This window comes from Plodia interpunctella, chromosome 11, assembly GCF_027563975.2.
Source record: "Plodia interpunctella isolate USDA-ARS_2022_Savannah chromosome 11, ilPloInte3.2, whole genome shotgun sequence".
NCBI classification, from domain to species: Eukaryota; Metazoa; Arthropoda; class Insecta; order Lepidoptera; family Pyralidae; genus Plodia; species Plodia interpunctella.
This window is the reverse complement of record NC_071304.1, coordinates 8,947,972-8,970,918: the sequence shown is the minus strand read 5'-3', so window position 1 is coordinate 8,970,918 and position 22,947 is coordinate 8,947,972. Positions and strand designations below refer to the sequence as shown.

The window sequence follows — 22,947 nt, the reverse complement described above, 5'->3', positions numbered from 1 at the left end:
TCTAAATAGAATCTAATGATTTATTAGTATTTGTCGCACGTATATATAAGATATTATGAAATGATATAATATATGAAATCGTATATTAATTTATACATATTTATGTATTTTGTATTCTACCTAAATATAGTTAATTAACTTGTTGGTCATAGCTTAGCCTGCGGTAGCCTGTGTTCGACGTAATTTACGATATCTAGTCCAAATTTCATCATAATTAGCCATGACAAAAACGGACAATACGCGGACGAAGCAAATATAAAATTAATGGCATGTGATTCCGCCTAGAATAGGACCACTCCGTTCTGAAATCACAGCCGAGTCTCTAAAATTTTTGAGGTTATATTTTTAAGGTGATCCGACCTTCACGGTATAACAGCCTCAAACACAATCGGGAACGTGCACAGTTGAGAGAGAGAGAGAGAAGGTAATAGAAACGCGTAAATAACTGATCTGCTCGTGTGAATTTTATACAATAATATTACTAGCACATCTAACATGCGATTCCACAGTGCAGTGTGATATTGGAAAACCATTGGCGAGGATGCAGCCACTGTAATCAACCCAATGTACGGAGTTGGTCCTCCGGGGACGAATGCAATTCAGACGGTACTAGTTATAATGTATACATGGGTCGAGCGCGCTGTGCAAGTTTATATAAGTAGTCATTTACGCGCATTTATTTAGCGTTCTGTCTGTAATCAAGTCTTGCAAGTATTTTTTGCATATTTCCACATCTATTTGTCCGCTGCTTAAGTTCACTAGTCTACGACTACTTGTCACTAGACGCGGTAGGTATTCGTAAAAGTCATGTCAGATGCCTTTAGGCGATTTAATTAAAATCTCACACCAGTGTTAGCAATAACACACAAAAATGACTCAAAAACTAAAGTAATTATGCATACATAATGCTAGCGAAATTATAACCCCAGAGAAATCATATAGGAAATCAAATGATCAAAATTGTTTCTATATTGCCTGAATAATCACATTGGCCGCATGGATCAGTGAGTGATTACCACTACAAAATTTAAATTACGATAGTGTACACGGATGGTTCTCAGAACATTTCGACCGCTTATCTATTTACAATTTATCAAAAACAAAGACAAGAATTCAATAAATAATAAAACACAGAAACATTAAGTTTGGCACAAAAAAGCCCGAGAAACCACCCTTCTCACGAAAGTCATCCACAACGGAGACCTATACGAGTACCTGTCTGCTAACGTCCTCAGGATGCAATTGGAAGCATCCCGTATTTTAAAAATAAGCGCAGTCGTTTTTTTACGGAAAATACTTGCAAAACTACTGACTTTAAAATAATTAATCTGTACCTACTATGATAATGACAATTTTAGAAATGATTCCTTCCTCAAGATAATTGACGGATCGTAATGACATCGCGGCCGCAGCGGTCTAAACCATGAAATTAGTAGGTGCTTAGTACTCTCTGCGAACCAGATTAGAGTGTTTCTGTCCCGTACGTCCCGAACTATTTGCCGTCTATTGTTTGACAGGAGCGAGGAAATGCTACGGTGTAAATAATTCGCAGTAATAACATTTGCCGAGACGGTTAACGGTGGATGGTTACCCACAATATGGTAAGTGTCATTTTTTACTGGGCAACCATTTGACCAAACTAATATTGCAGTTTGCTAAAGTCAATTTGCCATTTATTTGTATGTTTCATAGATTAAAATATAGTTAAATAAATAAATATATTAGGACATATCACACAGATTGAGCTAGCCCCAAAGTAAGTTCGAGACTTGTGTTATGGGATACTAACTCAACGATACTATATTTTATAACAAATACATACATAGATAAACATCCAAGACTCGGGCCAATCAGAAAAAGATCATTTTCCATCATGACCCGACCGGGGATCGAGCCCGGGACCTCTCGGTTCAGTGACAAGAACTTTACACTGCGCCATCGAGTTCGCCACATATCGTCTAATTTTTTTTTGTATTATGACTATAACATTATTATTATTGACTACTGGCTTTCGCCTGCGGGTTCATTCGCGTTTATTTCACGAGTTCGTTCCTAACTAATAAGTTAAGAGCGAACGCTTGAAACAATAGTTACGTGACAATAATAGTTGTTAAAATCTCTGGTTTTAAGTAACTTTTCGCAATGAAACCTATATCAGATTTTATTAGACTAAACCCTATACAGCTGTGAAAATTCCATTCAAATTTGCGTGATGCGCAAACAAACATACAGATGGACAAAAATTCTCTGGCTGCTATTAGTCCCATATATCTCGCAACTTGCAACTAGGAATACCAAAAGAATTTGAATTCTTTCAAACTTCTCAAATACGCATCTCATTTCGGCACTGATTTCCGAAATCAATATCCCATTTTAATTAAAGCTGCATTCCTACGATGTCTGATGATTCAGTAAGTTTCAATCGGCACATCAAACTGTTCAGTTTTATTGCAAATTCACCTCTATTGCCAACGCATACAGGTTATTATGCAACTTGACGTGCAGTTGGTTGTAACCCTAATATGCATTCACTCAAAGGAATGCAATATCGATGCATTATACGCGTATTACTCCTATAATCGTGATTTTAGCAGCTATTTGATGTGTGTGCATTTGTTACGATTTATTTGGACAGTCGAGCATATTATAAAGTTACCTTTCCACGTCATTACGACATTTTAATAGTAGAATTAATTTGCAATGATTTGGTATAGGTTGATGCGCTGCTGATTGTACGAAAATAATTTGTGTTACTGTTTTTTCTTAAATTTCTTTTGTTCTCTCCTTGTTCAAAACATTACGATAGCGAAAATAACAATTGTCGAATACCTACATACATACAAACATAAACCTTCCAAATAAACCGACATTTTTTGAGCAGTCAATTAAAAAAAATATATTTTGTCCTAACTTAAACATTCAAAGTATTTGTGGTAAATATAAACAGAACGGGTTACATTTGTGAAAATCGATCTCAGAACTAAATATATGTTGTCTGAGACTTCGCTCCCGTGGGAATTTTGACATAAAATATAGCCTATCTAAATATAACCTATCTTGGATAATGCGCCTTTGTGATGTTGAAAGAATTTTTGAAATCGGTTCGGTAGTTTCGCTGATTACCCGCCTCAAACGTACAAACTCACAAAGTCACAAGCTCACAAATGCATGCACCTCTTTATTATAATAGTATAGAAAAGTGCTTTCTACATAAAATTTTAATACAACCATCAATGGCGTCGCGACAGAGACAGCAATACACAATTTAATAAAGAGGAGTAGAGACAGCTAATACTTTTTAATAAAGGTGAGTTTCACAACGGGGTCTCGACTCAATCCCTTGCTTGTAAATTTATTCGCAGAAAATATTAAAATATTAGCTTTAGTGTCTACCTACGGCGTAATATTCATGGGTTTTAATTAAGGCCGCGAATACCATTTATGGAAACGTTTTAAGGCTATAATCGTTTTAATTAAAATAACAGCTTCATTAAATAATTCTATAGGTATAGAATGCGAAACGTGTTATGGTGTTTCTCAGAGACGCCGTAGCCGCGCTGTCATTACAATTTTTCAAATTTTAATAAATACATTAGTTTTACTATTTGACTTTGAAATAACTAGTTGTTCGCTTAGATCTAGATGGTTCTCAGTTGGATTGATCCGTCAATTATCTTGAGGAAGTAATAATTTCATAGAAATAACATTACCACACACACACACGCACGCACACACGCGCACACACACACACACACGCACACACACACACACACACACACACACACACACACACACACACACACACACACACACACACACACACACACACACACACACACACACACACACACACACACACACACACACACACACACACACACACACACACACACACATATATTTTTGCCATAATTTGTGTACCACATTGTATGGATAATTGATAAATCATAATTCTCAAGTGGAAACTTACAGTCTCTACCTAATCCCTCGGAAAATACACAAACTCACTCACCGGCCCCCCAACTATCTCTATACCAAAAACCACTTACAAACCAATTTGACTTGTGAAGAAGCAGAAAAAAACCAAATAAACAACACTTTCACACTTTAGTGTTGTTATGAATAATAATATTTCTTACGAGTATCGCTAAGGTGGAATCTGTTCTTATTTAAAAGACACACGCATTGAAAAATTGCCGGGTGAAATAAAGAAAAATGGACAACAATTTAGCACCCCGCTTAAAGTGTCAAGGGTTGATGGTAAGATTAATGTAGACGCGTAGAGGGTCACCGCGGCACTGAGCCTAAGTTCCAGCTGAGCGACAAATGCAGTAAGGCAGCGCGACACCTTGCCACCTTGCACGATGCGACAATATCAGATAAACGTAATTACGTTTTAGTTTATTTATTTATTGTTTCATTCGCATCCTTTGTTAAAATGTTCATATATAATAATAATTAATTAATAAAAAAAAAACATTAAATTAACAGTTGTAACACATATTTATTGTGGAGAACTGGTGCCCGTGCTAGGTTCCGAAGATCCTGTGTTACTCTATCCATCCATAGGACTAATCCTATGGATATTTTAACAAAGGAATGCGAAATACTTCTATTACTTACAATTAATTATAACTATTATGATCATATACATTCTTCATCCGTCCACGTTTAGGGTGAATAAAATTTACAGAGCAGCCTGTAAATTTACTGGGGCAGTTATTTGACGGGTGACGTTAATCTATAAACAAATTTGGATGAGTCACCTCAAAAGGATAAGCTACTACTTATATTCCTTAAAATTTGTTTTTTTTTCATGAGAACTACTGCAACTTTAGAGTTTCAAAAGTTCAGTGATTTTTATCCACCGAATTAGTGCCACCCAAAAGTTATCCTAGTGCTCTCAACCGGACTAACAACCGAACTTAATTAATAGTAGAATAGAATCTTAATAGACGAGCTTACGTTCTGATTGTTGCGTGTAGCCGCCTAGCGTCGTATCCCGTCCGGTAGTGTATCGAAACCTAGCTAGGACGCGCTCCAGGGAGCACCAATGTCAAAGTGAAGCCTTATTCAGGATCCTCCATTCTTTTTGGATGACTACGCAAAAAGGGAGTGTTATCAATTTGTACTAATAGTACAAATATAAAGTTAGCAACCCCATCTACATAAATGTGACTAGTACTTGTATATAGAAAAGCGAAAAACACTCACTCACGCACAATGTTCGGCACGCCGAACATTGCGTGGGCGTGGGACACGTAGCGGGAAAAGACATGGGACAATTTGTAGGAAACGGGACAGGACAAGTTTCGGAACGAGACACGTAGCGGAAATTGTAGCGGGAAACGGGGAATTGAACTAAAGATGATAATAAATAAATTTTACCAGTCTTAGAATACGCGATAAAAGAATAACTGAAATTTTACTTCGATTCCTTTTATAAACTGAAATTCACGGGTGCGAAGCCTTGAATTATTATAATTATATGTATATAACAACTAGTTACAAAACCTAGCATTATTATAATTATATAACACTCAAATGATGCAAATAAAATAATAATAGTGTACAAAAAATTATATAATTATACATATATCGCTGCTTTAGAACGAAAGTGACTTAATTCAAAATCTCAACTTTTTGGGAAATCGCAAAATAAGATTTCATGTTTATTAATTTTTTCACAAGTTAAAGTATATTTCTGAAACGAAGTATGTTAATTGTCTTTTTATGTTTGACATGGTTTCATTAACTATTAGGCTTGATAATAATTGTCTTTTTTTCAAATTATTTTGATAAATAATATTTTAAAATAACGATTTTCAAAAACTAGTCACTATAAGGTCACCCTTTGACCGAACTTATTCTATAAGAGTTTGACTTAATATGAATTAGGTCAGTTTCATTTTAATAACTTAAAATTTATGTGTGGCATTTTGAGTAATATGTCATTTTTGTATTAAAATAAGATTAAGTTGTTTACTAATAAGTCATTTTGATAAAAACTATTTAATAATAAAACCCAAGATTGTGTTCAAGTTATTTATTGTATTGAAATAATAATATATTTTATAGTATTGTTCAGAGTTCTGCCTGCCTGCATTTGGCATATACAAGGTATACCACTACCTCCGTCATAGCCGTTAGGTATGCATAGGGTACCCCAATTAAAGTGACTTCAGAATAATCATTTGACAGGGAAAAATAAAAAAAAAAAACAATATAAAAAATAATAATAAATAATCAAAATAAGTGAACATTGCGGCATCGTATCAATCGCTCACGCACGAATCAGCTATGAGCCGTTAGTTTGTGTGTGTGTATCGCTATAGTGAAAGCGCTATGCGGCGATGCGAAGGGCACTGTTCATTGCACGTTTTAAATTTTAGCGTTAGTTTAGATAGGGAATTCTTTAATATTTTTATGAGGTTTCTTTGGATGAAATGACGGTTACATGATAAATTATATAAATTTGCGAAAAAAAAAATTCAATCCAACTTCATTATCTCGGAAACTATTGATTCCAGGTATGGATTCTTGGGGGAAAATGTTCATATTAATAGGGAGATGACATGGGTTTCGGCTATATCGAAGGTAATGTTACACCTGTACAGCAGTAACAATTTGTATCAAAATAAACTCATAGTACCTAATATTCCTAAGATTGTGATAATAATATACATAATAATTAGGTATTCATGTTTTTCTTAACTCCATAAGACCTTTTCTTGTATTTTCCGATAACTTCAGTTTTCTCGAAACACTTTCAACACAAGGCATCTTCTTCCTTTTGTTTCTCATGTTGACGCGCTAGTCTTCAGTATAACTGGTCTTATAATAAAATACAAAAGGTTCATTTTTGACAAACCTTAAAACGCGTATTTTACATCACCCCACAAAATCTGCTCCTTGTCATCATTGTCCTCATTGAAATTGTAGCCCCACTCGTTTTGCAAAGCTTTCAAATCTAACATAGTATCATAGCTCATAGCTAAAGAAAAATGCTGAACCTTGAGAGGTGTCCCAATTTTTAGAGCTCTTAATTAAGCTTATAATATTTATATATCGATAAGGTGGACAAATTGGGCCCGATTTTGAGTTTTTTTTTATTTATTTTTCAATGAGGGAGTGAACATTATCGTCCTCATTTTGCGTGTGCCCAGTAATAAGATATTTATTTATTATTGACCCAATGTGAAATTTCGCTATTATATAATGCATAAAATGACGTTATATATTTATTTTTATTCTGTCCTGAGCAGCCGCTGCCTGAGGGTTGTGGTTCTGTATCAGTTGATATTAAAGACTGGGAAATAAAATCACTTCTTGAATTCTTATGTTCTTGTTGATGATTCTGATGAAATGTTCTTGTTGATGATTCTGATCCAAGAACCTAAACATATATACATATGGCTTATATGTATAGAAGATAAGAAAGAGAAACTTCGAAAAGTGGTACTTTTATTTACCTCACCAGATACCTATCTGGGTCCCTTTTAGGCTCATTGATAAGTGTTACTGCACGTTAAGCAGTCACTATTGTCTTTGCCAGTCTATTACAGGGTACTCCTAACTGTTACTTGTGGTACAGATTAATAATTGTATTCAGTCTCAGATAGATTCTTCAGCTAAAATGTTTACAGAGGTGATTAATGATCTTCGAATTTGAAAAAATAGTTTAAATTAGTATTATACATACTTCTAATAATTTCTGCCAACGCATTCTAAAAATAAATACTTAAATAAATAAATAGTTACAGGCTCTATTAGATTCAAACGGTAAGGTTCTTCATGCATGATTTTCAAGAACTGGCGTGTTTTTATCAAACGACGCATTCGGGAAAATGTTTTTTATATTAAATTGTGTTTCCTGAAAAAGCAAAAAATAGAGTGCATGTCATCAAAAGCAGCAAACCAAATCTCAAAAATATGTGTTAATAATAAATTATGTTATGCTCTCAATATTAACCATTCAATTCGTGTTTTTATGCTTACTCTACTTCCAACCTCCACCAACCTTAAACCCGCGCTAACCTTGACAAGTCACATATTATGAGTAGGTATACCTACTTACCGATGTTTTAATACACCAACATGCTCAATATCAGTAAAAGTGATAGAACACATAAAATACTTTTCACAAAAGACTTTAAGTGAGGAAAAATGACATAATGATAATCTAAACAAAACCGGAACTTAAATATTTTCAGGAAATATAAAACGAAGTATGCTTACCTGCTGCTTTTGTTAATTTACTTCTTCGTCCACATTCTTTATTTTTCTATCATTTTCCAAAATCATGAGCGTTCTCCGTTTTATCTTTCACGAATAACAAAAAAAATCTTATGACCTAAAATAAAAAGCTTATGCCACTATTAGAATAAAATCGACTGAAATCCTATAAGGACGGTATTAACAATAGCAGTTTTAATATAAAAGTGATTTAATCCATAATAGGACAAAGAACATTAGAAAAGTTTTGTAGAAAAGTGTCTTATTTATCGTTAAGTCATGACATACAAAACAATTTTAGTAATAAAGTGACGTAAGTGCGAATAAGTCGTATATATTATGACAATATTCGGAAGAATAACGAGTTAAAACCTATTAGGTCAATTTAATTCTTACCCTTTTTTGGAATGAAAATGTCTCAAGCGTCAATTGGTCACTTTATTTGCGTTCGGTCAACGTGTTGCGCTTGCGGTTGCGGAAATATCACCAAAAGGGGCGTTGACGTTCCGACCCTGGAGCCCTCGGCGCTCAGTTAGAAAACGACCAAAATAGAGCGTTCGTACTCTTCTAACACAGTTGGGGCAGTTTCTGATTCATTATGCGATAGAATACGATGTGTAGAGTCGTTCGATGACCTTAAGTCAATTTAAAGATTTTTTGAGTTAAGTCGGTTTCATTCTAACTAAGCGATATATAACAATATAGATAATATTGTAAATATTGTAGGAATACTTTTCTTAGAAAATATTCTGCCATTATTCTTTTATACGTATCTGTGCTTTCCAACGATTTTAGAATTACACTTTCCCTGTAGTGTAGTGCCAAGGCCCCAGCTTTGTCGGTGGATAATCGGAGTAACTTAGGACACAAGGGACATACACATAGAAGATTGTAGACGCTTGAATTAATTCATAACATAATTAAAATTTTGGTACTCAATAGTTGGAGATAACTCGTCAAAACGTTATTCATAATTTATTTATTTCAGTCAAAACGTAACTTGTATTTGGTTTCGAAAAAAAAATTATACAATACAGCATGCAAAATAAACTCACGTTTTCAGCAATCAGTAGACACGATTAGAAGCGACAAATCCACAAAAGTTCCATCGATCAAAAGTAAAAAAATGCATTTACATATTACATAATCAATTTCGTAAGCATCACGGTGTTCCAGTCACGCGTGCCTCAGAGCCAGACCGCGAAAAACATAACCGCGACAAATAAACACGAACTGATTTGTTTTCGCTCGAAAATCACATTATTTATTGATTCAAGATGAGAGTAGGTATGCTCTTGTCTCTCTCGCACATTTGGACGCGTTCGTAGGCTGAGAAAACTATAGATACCTACCTATATAGCTCCAAATTCGATACAAGAAATGGAAATGGGTACACGAGGATAAGCGGGACGATAATATCATTTGTATCGCGCGACCCGTCTATCGCATTGTACAGCATATTTGTATGAAATAGTTCTATCTCATGTACGCTGAAAACTATTCTAAAGATTCTCCATCTACGAGCGCGTAGTAAGTACTGCTCCATTGCGCTTCGCTCCGTCAACGGATCAACGCATTATTGTATGCCACAACTGCGAAAGTACGTCAATACGGAGCGGCAACGCCACGTCGATGTAAAGATCAAAGAGGCCATGTTCTAACGTGCTTGTACATAGGTCGAGTAACTACTTAACAGACAAGTGATGAGCGTAGCCACATGAGATAGAACTATTCCATATGAGTCGCGAAAGTCCGGGCCCGGGAAAATAATTCTCTTTACCCGGAATATGGATGGCTGGAAAAGTAAGGGGATATTTTTGCCCAGCAGTAGGACAATGTTACATGTCCTTAAAATCTGGTTTGCGGGGTTGATATCTAATTCAATATGAGCTCGCCGGTACGACTCAATCGCAGTAAGACCCAATCTCAATTGGACTAGTCTTGAAAAATGAAAAATGAAAAATGAAAAATGTTTATTTCTTTAACAAAATTGGTACATCAATTACATGTTATTGTGACCTCCTATTAAGTGAAAAACACCTGTATCAGGAGGTCACGCTCTTCCATAGCCAGTAATAGTAAAGTACCTATTAACGAAATAAATGTTTTGACAAAAATAAGTTAAAGAAAGTCGAACATGCAAAGAAGAAGGAGAGGAAGTAAGATTAACAAAAACCTATTACACAACACGTTCAAATAATTTTTCGATCTCCTCGTAGTCCTTTTCCTTCAACCAAGCAGTTATCAGTTTCTTACAAGTAAATTTAGGTAACAAATAAAAGTCTATTTCTTTATTGACTAAATTATATATACGTTTTGATTCATTGTTATACTGTCTACTTGCAAACACTGTCCTGACGCCCGTACCAGTAGTCACTATGGCCACTTTTCTTCGTTTTAATAGATATGATGGATTGGGAGTCAGTGTTTTGTGAAGTTTTAGAATTGAATGAAGGATGTAAAGTTTACGCACAGTCAGTAGGTTACAATCCAAGTATAGTTTTGTGGTAGGATGCATTTTAGGTTTAAAGTAAGCCACCTTTAACAGGGCCCTTTGGGCTATTTCAACGTCTAAGAATTTTGTTTTAGTGGCACCTCCCCAAACGGTAATACAGTATGTAAGTACCGATTGAGCAAGAGCTATGTAAATCGTATTGAGAAGACTTTTGGATGCAACATGGCGAAGCTTAACAAATATCCAAACTAGTCTACGTAGTCTACCTGCGGTTGTTTCTATATGTGAATGCCAAGTCAGATGTTGATCCAACATCACACCGAGATATTTGATAGAAGATGTTTTTTCTATTTTAGGACACGTACAAGAGAAAATGTTGGAATCAGTGCAGTTAGGGTGATGAATGCTTATACTAAAGTCTTGCGGGGGTTGAGTAGATTTGTTAATAGTGTAACACATGTACTTAGTTTTAAGAGAATTTAGAGTTAATAAGTTTTGTTTCAGCCATGTGTCAACATTTGTCAGACCTTTATGAGTATCGACAGATACCGATTGCCATGTTTTGCCAGAAAAGATGATTGCGGTGTCATCGGCGTATGAAATAATGTTGGCATTTGTCAATTGAAGGTTGAGTAAGTCGTTGATATAGATTAGGAAAAGCGTGGGTCCAAGTACACTCCCCTGTGGAACTCCAAAGTCAATACTGGAGGATTCACTAATGTGCAACCCAACTTTAACACATTGGCTTCGTTTAGTTAGATAATCTGTAAATAGTTTTAGAGGGATTCCTCTAATGCCAATTTGTTCCAGTTTTTGTAAAAGTATGGGGACAGAGACAGTATCAAATGCGTTTTTCAAGTCTAAAAATGCCGTAAGGCATTTGTTGCCTTTATCTAATTGTTCTACTAAAGTCGTTGACAAGGTTAAAATGGCATCTTCGGTCGATTTATTTTGTCTAAATCCAAATTGCCGTTCAGATATAATATTGTATTTATTAAGATAGCTAACAAGTCGCTTATTCATAATTTTTTCAATGATTTTAGAAAATACGCTTAAAACTGAAATTGGCCTATAGTTACTAATACTGTCTCTGTCGCCACTCTTGAACACTGGAGTTACGATAGCTTTTTTGAGAGAATCAGGAAAAACTCCAACCGCAAAGCACTGATTAATAATGTGTGTCAAGACTGGTACTATCTCATTTTTTGCTAGTTTCAAAAAGTGAGTAGGTATGGAGTCCCACCCAGGAGCACTCGAGGATTTTAGACTCATGAGAATACTTTCAACCTCCTCTGTATCTGTATCCATCAACACAAACGAGTTAGGTTGACTAAAGTGTGTTAAAACCGATCCTCTGTCTACTGTGCTATTGGACGTTTGAGATATTCTAGAAGCCAATTCTTTTCCAATATTAGCGAAATGTTTATTAATATAGTCGACTGATTCCTTAGGTCCTTGTTTTATGCTGAGTAAATGTGTGTTGTCTGATTTGTTTTGTTTATGATTAGTAATCTCAGCTATATTTTTCCATAGGTTTTTAGGATTTTTAGCGGATGAATGTAATAAGTTTCTCTCGTATGTCCTTTTAAGTTTTTTTATTAGTTGGTTGCAAAAATTTCTGTAGCGTCTGAAGATGATTGCTAGTGTTACGTCATTGGGATTTTTTCGAACTTTTAGTTGCATTTTGTTCCTATTTCTTATGCAGCGAAGCACACCTGGTGTTATCCAGGGCTTAAGAATACGTTTACTTTTAGGGATATGGGATGTTTTTGTATTTTCTAATAATGAGTCAGAGATTGATTTAATAAGTTGATTCAATAGCAAATTAGGATTAGTACAAAGTAAGAGTTTGGAAAGGTCTTTCTTTTTTAGGCTTTGTAGGGCTTCATTATAGTCAATAACCTTTCTAACTGTAGGAGCTACCGTATTCGTTTTTATATGTGACAAAGCCAAAGCGATCATTACATGATCAGTTATAGAGGTGTTTAGGACCGCAATTTGCGCTGTTGTACTACTATTGTTATTTAATTTAATCATGAAGTGATCGAGACAACCTTCAAGTCTAGTAGGCAAATTGTGACCCATAGTTATACCAAAAGAAGCAAGCATATTTAGGTAATTATGTCTATTATTTCGCTTGTAAGCAGGTTCATTTACCTGTTCTATTAGATCTATGTTTATATCACCAGTTACAACAATAGTTTTGTTACATTTTATAGTTTCCAAATGCGAGCTAAGTGAATCAATAAATGGTGTAGCGTTGATAACTGACGGAGATCTATAAACTCCAAGGACAATATGATTTTGATAGTCGATTTGCAAACAAGATGCGTCCTGTAAGTTCACTTCTCTGACTTTCATTTTTAGTGAGTCTTTTGTATATGCAACTACACCGTCGTTTTGATTAATGTAAGCAGTAGTATGTTCTCCAGAATAATTATTTACCTTTGGAATCGGTACTTCACGTTGTAATCTGCACTCTGTGAGAATAATGACGTCTGGTGTAAATTTAAGAGGAGTTAGATTAGTGATAAAGTCATCGAGATTACTATAAACACTACGGATATTTTGAGAGATAATAGTGAAATCATTACGTTTAATTTGAAAGTGATTGTGAAATTCTTCGACGTTACAATTTATAGCAGGTGGAAATTCAAGACTGTCCAAATCTGAAATAGTATTAAGCCGATTATCCATAACAAAAAGTATATGAAATAAGCCCATACTTAACCAAGATCAGTTTTATTTTCAAGCGACTGTTCTCAGAAAAAAATATCAATTTCAAAGCAAATTCAAAAAATTGTAATTGAGACGTATTTTTAGTGGTGGCAAGTGCTACATAGTATTTACCAGAGTTGCAAGTGTGTATGTTGTATGTGTGGGTGTGCATGTTACTTTTAAAAACAGAATCAAAAGTGTATTTAAATATTATAAAAATAGAACAAAATAAGCATAGAATAAAAATAAGTACTAGTCACGTGGCATTCATAAGATCCTGACATTGAGCTTCCGACTTTATGATGATGATAGGAGAGTTTTCAGTTCTTCTGACGTAGACTTTACCATACGCTGTCCAACAAAATTTATAGTTTTTACTCTTCACTAGGTCCCGCGCCAAAAAGTGTAATCGCGATCCTTTACTCGTCAGATTTTCGGAAATAAAGATAGGGACTTCCTCATCTTTTCGGAAACCCAAATGCTTAGCGGTGAGTTTCGTTTTATTTCTTATATTAAAGTTTTTCGCCATCCTCATAATGTCGGTCTTCACAAAAGTTGACGTTGTTTCGATCACAATTGGTAAGTTCTTGGGAGCATCTTTCTTACCACGTACTCTGTAAATATCACTTATGTCTTTTTTTGAAACTTCACATCCAATAGTTTTTGATAAGTTGATAACTATTTCTACCAAGTCCTCCTTCGATTCATTTTCTTTTCGAGGAACATTTTTCAATTCCAAGTTCTGTTTACGATTTGACATTTGAAGGTCCTCAATTTTGTTTTCAAGTATAGCAATATATTCCCTATCCTCTCTACCCTGAAGTTTTAGTGATTCAATTTCTTTTCTTAACTGTTCATTTTGCTCCGCTAATAGGGAAACTGAGTCCAAAATGCCGCGGTTAGTACCCTGAACATCCTTAATACTCACTAACATTTCGTTCATCTTCTTATCGGAAGCAGCAAAAAGTGCTGTCATTGACTTCATGATGTCATCCTTACAGGAGGTAAATTCAGGTACAGTTATATAGTCATCCGTTCTAGCCCTCTTTTTACGACTAACAACAAAATTCGGCGGTGTAACATGTAAGTCGGGTTCAGAAGACGATTTTTCAATCGAGGTATTCATAGCTGACATGCAAGTCAAATAGACACAAAGTAGAATCTGGTAGAATGATATTTTAAAAAGAACTCGTTGTCTGCCAATAGCGCTCACCTTCCCGTCAACAAGTAGCAATACAAAAACAACTCATCTGATACAGTCCGCTGGGGCACTGTCGTAGCACTCGTAGCGCAGCTCACCGTAATTTGTAGACAGCGCGTAGGCAGGTGATGACGTCGCGTCGTCGTAGCCTCGTACGTAGCACAGCTCGTAGCAGGTGTTACGTCGCGCTTGAGTTGCTACGCGGCGCGCGATGCAGCGTAGGAGCGGGACGAAAAATCGCAGCCGTTTCTTCTCGCGGAGGTGAGGGTGCGGTAGCCGCACTCGCTGTAGGTTGCCGTGGCGCTCCCGCAGTGCAGTGCTGATTTTATTATGCGTAAGTACGCCAGGTGTCTTGATAGGAAATTGACACGACCACTAGCAGCTATACGATGTATATTAGCGCGTATGATATTTATTTGCAATAATTAAATACGATAACACGTCTGCTTTCGGCAGAGTCACGGACGGAAGAGGAGAGTCTTGATCTTGGCAGATCGGGAGAATCCGAATAGAAGTGTGTATGCGTAATATGGAAGCGTGAATGATTTATTTCTATCGAGTCAAAGATCGGAATTTATTTGTATGATATACGACGCTGAATTTCTCAGTCAAATGTTTTTGGCGTTTTACATGTAGCTTCGATATTATATATATTTCTTGGCAATGAATCTGGAATTTGACAAATGTTTGACAAAATGTGTTTACTTGGATTATTTTGTTGCTAAAATTCTCGCTTTTAATCATAGTGATACGATGAGGATTAACACACACAATAACAGTCTCTGTTATTGTTATAAAAAATTTTCGTCACAATATTTTTTATAGAATTTATCTTACATATGTATAGTATCACGTCTGTATCTCTTACGGGCTACACAGAGCCACTAGTTGTGAAACACTAAAGCCACGTGCAGCTGTATAATGGGCATTTTGTTAGACTTAAGATTTAATATGTATATTTAAAAGTGATTTTATTTGATCCATAATAGCTACATAAATAAAATAAATTATTATTATATAATATGATTGTCCCTTTAAGGGTTCATGTCGCTTTTATCTTTATTTAAAGTTACCGTGGATAGAATAAAAGCTCGTATCAAAAATTACATTTTTATCAAAATACTTATCTATTTTAATGTTAACGCTCGTAGGACAATTGTTATTTACAATGTCACATTTTTATAACAAACTTGTGTTTTACAAGTGACCCTTTTTATAAACTGTTGTAGGTTTTATTTTGTACTCTAAAAAAAAAAAATAAATATATTAGGACAAATTACACAGATTGAGCTAGCCCCAAAGTAAGCTCGAGACTCGTGTTATAGGATACAAACTCAACGATACTATATATTTTATAACAAATACATATATAGATAAATATCCAAGACCCGGAACAATCAGAAAAAATCATTTTCCATCATGAGCCGACCGGGGATCAAACCCGGGACCTCTCGGTTCAGAGGCAAGCACTTTACTACTGCGCCACCGAGGTCGTAAAATCTTGTTTGTAATCCTGCTCGACTATTGTCAACAAGAAGATGAAATTAAATGTCACTCTCTTTAAAAATATTATACATGTCGTCTTGTTGTTGAATTATACTTTGCATATTTGTTTAAATATGTGGTTTTATTACCAAACTAGCTTATGCCCGCGGCTTCGCCCGCGCGAATTTCATAGCAAAATCTCAGTATTTTTTTTATCGCATACTCTGTAAGACTGGTAAACATATATGATTCAAATTCGCATTTTTTGTCTAAGATGTTAACCCGGTATATAAGGTACCTACATACCAAATTTCAAGCAAATCGGTCCAGTAGATTTCGAGTGATGCGCGTTCAGACAGACAGACAGACAAAAATTTCAAAAACTATGTTTTCGTCATCTATATCAGTAACTAAGTATATTCCATGAAGAATTTAAAAAAAATATCCAATGTACAAATTTGGCCTTTCTTCAATTTTATTATATGTATGAATATATTAAAAACTATTTCGTAATCCTCAGATAAAATTACAATTCGTGATCGCCCCCATCACTATTTATCCATATATTTTAACTGAGTACCCAAAACTAAGTCGGGGGCGGCCACCCTTGAGGGTTTCATCCCCCGATATCGATTTTATGGGGTAAGGAGCTAATGCCCAATCGGAGACAATATTATGGAAATGTTATGTTTCTTTTTATAACTGGTTTGATGGTTATGTTGTATGTTACAGGTAGTAGGCAGTGGTTATAGGCACTGGTCACTTGGGACAAAGTTTCAGACCTGTGATCATACGACGTCGCATTTGAATCCTACACGTGTCACACGAGTTTGTATATCAATATAACTCGTGTATATTTCATAGACCACTTTCATTTGCCAGGCGAAGAAAAATGTCTTGGCGCAAAATGTCCTTTTCTTACAATGCCCTTTCTGATAATGCCTTTTTCTCGAAATGTCCTTTCTCAGAATGTCCATTTCTCATGTCTTTTTCTCATAATGTCCTTATCTCATAATGTCCTTATCTCATAATGTCCTTATCTCATAATGTCCTTATCTCAAAATGTCCTTATCATAAAAACAACTATTTTAATCAGTTGCTTATCTAAATTATCATCAAAAACACACAAGGACATTTTGTTAAAATGAAAATTTGAGAAAAGGATATTTTGAGAAAGGACATTCTGAGAAAGGTAATTTCGAGAAAAGGACATTTTGAAAAAGGACATTCTGAGAAAGGACATTTCGAGAAAAGGACATTATGAGAAAGGACATTATGAGAAAGGACATCGTGAGAAAAGGACCTTTTGCGCCAAGACGAGAAAACGTGTGAGGAACTTCTAGTAGACTGTTAAGTTCAATAGTGTGCACGTGTCACCTGTCACTCGAAAACAATAATCGTTAAAGTCATGGTGTAGGTATGTCCTTTGGCGATATTTTGCTGTCATATTATCGCACTGTATAAACGATAAAACGAGATACTATACGCATTACTTTATAAGTATTATTTAATAAATAAGAGGATTAACGTTTATGAGAATGAAATTAACAATCAAAATATATTTTTCTAGCATTCACATTGAAACAATGTAGGTATATTAAAAATATTCATATTTTCCAAAAAAGTATCGAGAGAGAGAGAGAGAGAGAGCGAGAGAGAGAGAACACAATCCTCCAAGACAAATTACGGCAGCGCAAGTAATACAAGACGTGCGCTCACACTTGTCATACTCAGCTAATAAGACTGTGGGTTGTCCCGTCCAATTTCTGACGCCCCAACACGTGACAGAAATATTTTGGGAAACTCTCACGAGATTCCTGTATAGGAGGGTTTATATTATCCTATCCGATGTCCCATCTGAAGAGGCAAGTAAGGGCATGGGCGTTGCTCCATCATGCTCCGTTGCGTCAAAGTATGTCAACCGTCGATGGATACTACAGTCAAACCATGACATTGTTTTGAAAAACTTGAATTTCATGCATGATAATTAAAACGGATCAAGGCGGAAGTTGTATGCATTTTTGTATCTATGTGGAACTATAGAGCTGTCTATGGTAAGGCATGTTGAGTCTGTTTTAAGATTTTATGTATCAATTTACACGTGTTTTTGCAAATAAAATATCTTTTATCTATGTCGCTCTATACTTGAAATGGGGCCTGAAATTTAAAATCCGCGCCACGATAAGTATATCTAACTTTCATACAATTGGATTATATTATACGTAGACTCTGCGTTTCGGTGTGTCACATCCTAAAATGAAACAAAAATACATAAGGATATAGGAGAGAGAGAGCCCACACGATATCGGGAATCGTATACGATTCGACATCGGATCGTATGACGTGAAACGCTCTTTCGTGATTCTTGAATATTTGTGTATTTCCCACGGCTTTTGTCGGTATTTGACAGACATGTTTGGACGCCAAGTTACGGTAGTATTTATTTTTAGATCTTTTGTGCCCAACGCTTGTGTGCTGTCGTAGTATTCACGTAGATTGCATGTATATTAGAGGTTAATCTGGTGTTTTCTATTACTGTTATCGTGTACGGATTAATTTTTATTTGTGTAAAATCAATCCCTTATTCAAAGTAGCTTTTGGTAACTATGCGATTTTTAAATTTAGCAATTATTTTCTGTACAGTCGATCACATATCTAGATCCCCTGCATGGTTTCTATACTTGTAGTAATAAGGGTCAATTAGGTATTTTACAACTAGTCTGACAGCATTTTTTTACGTTGACCACGGGCTTCGCGGCTTCACAACCCCGAACGAAACCGAGATCATGCAGAGATAAGAAAGAATAAGCACAAGTTTATTTGTGAAACAAATAAAAATACCTCCGACTTTCAATATTCAAATTCACTACAACTTTTGAACGGCTGAACCGATTTTGATCAAGTATATCTAAGAACCACCGCATAAAAATTAGCTACCAAATAAAAATAAACCGCATCCAAATCGGTTCACCCGTTGTTGAGCTACGGTGCCACGTACACAGACAGACAGTCAGACACACTTACCGGACAAACTTATAACAACCATATCAAACTTATAACCAACTTATAACAATCTTCATTTTTCGTCGGGGATTAAAAACTAGTGTTAAAACAATTAAGAGAAAATAATCCAATTATTATTTTTAATTAGACTTTACGTATAAGCAGGTGACTTAGCTCCAGTTGCATCTCAATAAAATGTATGCAACGTGCAGTTGCAGTCGCTGGCAGCTCGCCAGGTGTGGTGATGAGCTGCACCTGAGGGACTCAGTACTGTAGTGCTTTACGATGATACTGCAATATGAACAGGTTTCAGGTTTATGTGGTGTATGTACCTTTGAAGGGACTATCTTTCGTCGGAGCGGTGCGATAGGGATGGGCAAATGGGAAAAAATATCGATATGTATCGAATCGATATTTTTCAAATGGGTCGATAAATGTTGACTAAAAAAAATATTGACTTTTTGATATATCGATATTTTCTTACTCTTTTCCTTTTTTTTTTTGAAATCGGATCGGAAAAATATATCGAGACGTCCGCCTGTGGATCGAAAGGTCCTAGGTTCGAATCCTACCCGTGCGACATGAGTTTCATATATTCTGTGTGTAAGTAGTTTTTATCGATTCGATTTACTTTTGTGTGAAATTAAGAAGGCAACGGCAAACAACTCCAATAATAGTGCCAAGAAAGTTTTGTGTGTGTCTCATTCCACTTAATGACCACGACCCTCAGCCATGGCTATGAAGAATTAAGATCTTTCGTCCCTCTAAAGATACATACAGAGAAACCGGTGAAAGAGATAATTTTGAGATTTTCTTTGATTGTGAAATAATACGTGTTATATTTTACACGTCGCATAAATTTCAGACAGATTTTTCATTCCTAATATGTCTAGACAATGGAACACAATAAAGATGAATTTAAATAAATTCACGATGCCTAATTTAATTGAGATTATTTAAGTAGCAATGCTTTCTCACTTTAACATTACTAGCACAAAGATTTCAACCGATTCACACGTGATATGCTAAATTTGCGGAGTTGTTACAAGTAATGTATTCCATTTGGCTTTCTCAATTATATTACCGTCTCGGCAAATGTTATTACTGCGAATTATTTACACTGTAGCATTTCCTCGCTCCTGTCAAACAATAGACGGCAAATAGTTCGGGACGTACGGGACAGAAATACTCTAATCTCGTTCGCAGAGCGTTTCGACCGCTGCGGCCGCCCTGTTATAACGATCCGTCAATTTTTCCGTCTTTAGGAAGGAATAATTCATTCATAAAATTGATATTACCACAGTAAAGATTATTTTAAAGTCAGATCGTAAAACTAATTCTTATCTACGTTAAAATTTGAAAAATTGTAATGTAATCGAAAGTCGTCATTGTCGTCTCTGAGAACCGCACATTATTAGTCCTACTTGAAGTGTATGGCAATAGTTCATGCCCCTTATCCCTAAATAACTGCCAGGTTCACTAAAGTTCCACCGCATTCACACCGATCGGACTGCGATGCTATTATTGTTCAATTATTTTTATTATCTCCTGGCTCCAGGCACATAAATTATTAAAAATAAACTTTAACATTGGTATACAAAACAACACAGGATACAATGTGACTTTTCACAAGATTCTTGCTTCATTTTGATGAACAAAACGAACTGTTTTTTGATGTAATAGGAGCGCGTATGTTTCTCGAATTAGTTAGCGGGATAGTAGTAGATATATACATATACCTATGTACACATAAGTAAGATTATTGTTCTGTTGTTTAGTTATATTCATGTTGTGATTAAGAAAGTAATTGATTATACTTAGCGAAGTATCATTACATTGTCGCTTGCAAACAAAGTCGCTTCCCGCTGTGTGTCTGTTCCTACATATGCTATATTTAAAACAATGCAATGGTTTTTGATGTGAGTTTTTTTTATAAATAGTGTGATTCCTGAGATTTAGGTTTAATTTAGATTGGTTTTACCAGAGTCCGGGGCGGGCCGCAAGTTCTACTCATATTACAAACGCGAAAGTTTGTGAGGATGTATATAATATGTGTGTATGTTTGTTACTCTTATACGCAAAATCTACTAAATTGTTATGAAATTTGATATATGGGTAGAATATAATCTGGAAACCCTATGTATTCTCATCTTTTATTACGAAATCCCATAGAAGCGAAGCCCCGGGGCGCAGCTAGTATAAAATAAATGCGAAACTATATAAGACATCAACATGTATGTAGTTTTTATTCAAAAAAATCCTGAAAAACTTAAAATATTAGTTAAAGCAAAATTTTGAACCACAAGAAAATCACTTGGAAAAAGTGAACATTTTAACATACAGCCCGATGACAGACAGATAGACGGAAGAACAGCGAAGTCTCAGTAATAGGGTTACGTTTTACCTTTTAAGTGTAAAATCCTAAAAATCCATTTTATAAAAAAAAGCATAAATATTCGATATTTTCGGGAATTCACCAAATTGCGTGAGATACCGTGCTTGAGTGAAAGTTTTATCAAATATTCGTGTTTCTTACACACTACAATGTAATTCTAACACGAGCTTCCAGAAAAACATCTTATAAACTCAGCCTTAGACTTTTTTAAATAAAATGTTTAATAAATAAGAATATAATGTTTAACAATAAAAAAGTTAGATTTTTTATATTATTGTTTGTAACAAATATTCGCAATAGCCACTTGATCAATTTTGATGAAATTTAGCACGTAGGAAAACTAGTTTCTTAGGGGGTAACATAGGTATTTATTTTTTTAAATAATGCGGATAAAATGGCAAGTGGCCGCTGTACCTAATTATATTTTGATTTTGATACCTCAAACTTCTTTTTTTACCGGCGTAGAAAATTTGAGAAACCTGCTTATAATATAGCACTATTCTAAAACTACATGTTCCAAATTTACTGAAGATAGTCTATCGTTATTTAATACAACATATATATATATATATATTTAATAAATCATGATTCATACTATAGGTATTTATTTTGATGTCCAAACGCAAAGGCAAAAAAATATTACAACATTTTATGAAGTTTGATTAAATTTGCTAATAATATACCTATAGCAGCATATAGCAGAAAAATAATTGATAACGCAAGGTGAGCTTTAATATAAAATACCTTATAACAATATAAAGAAATTATATCTCATATTTTCCATATGAATCATTATTACAAAACATTATACAATTCGAGTGAAGGAAATCAATGTATTATCTGCTTTATTAAATTCAAAATTGAAGGAAACATAATTTCTAAAAACCGCCGTCTAAAACACCAAACGCTTTCTTTGTTTAACATAATATCAATCCGTAAATTCGATAGGTAACCATGCGGAAGCTAAATTATTTATTAATAGTACTGACCCATTTTGGCTGGGTTGCCTACAGCTGACGCAGCTACGAAAACCAGCAAGATGCATGCTTTCCACATTTTTCTTCACTCACAATCACTGATGTATGAAGCGAACAGTATTTGAATCACATTTTTTCGACCACGATATTACGAGATACGAATTCGATGGCGACCGAGCGGGGAGCCCAAGTCCGCACGTGTACCCTGGGCGACGATACCCAGACGACTGACGGTTCAGCTATGAACCGAACGTAGACCGTATTATTGATTCTTTTAAATGTTATTATTATTGGTGATTTTATACAGAACATTATGAACTTTATCATTGTCATTTTATTTGTTATTTCTGTATAATCGCTGTGTTTATTGCTAGTCGATGCTTGTTGCTTTATTAAACGCGTTTTCTTGATATTTGTTAGCTGCAATTGTAAAAACACAAGATAAATTGTTGAAAGATCATTTTCTTCGTATATGTAA

At 35.1% G+C, this 22,947-nt stretch overlaps 1 protein-coding gene across 1 annotated transcript in view; it reads right to left on the bottom strand.

The window, feature by feature from the left end:
• LOC128673498 (uncharacterized protein) overlaps window positions 1-22,712 on the bottom strand; it is a 110,174-nt gene extending 87,462 nt beyond the window's left edge. The window contains exon 1 of the mRNA XM_053751375.1: window positions 22,482-22,712. Coding sequence (XP_053607350.1) covers window positions 22,482-22,548 — 67 coding nt within the window. The 5' untranslated portion in view covers window positions 22,549-22,712. The remainder of the gene's footprint in view (window positions 1-22,481) is intronic.
• Window positions 22,713-22,947: the final 235 nt, after the last annotated feature.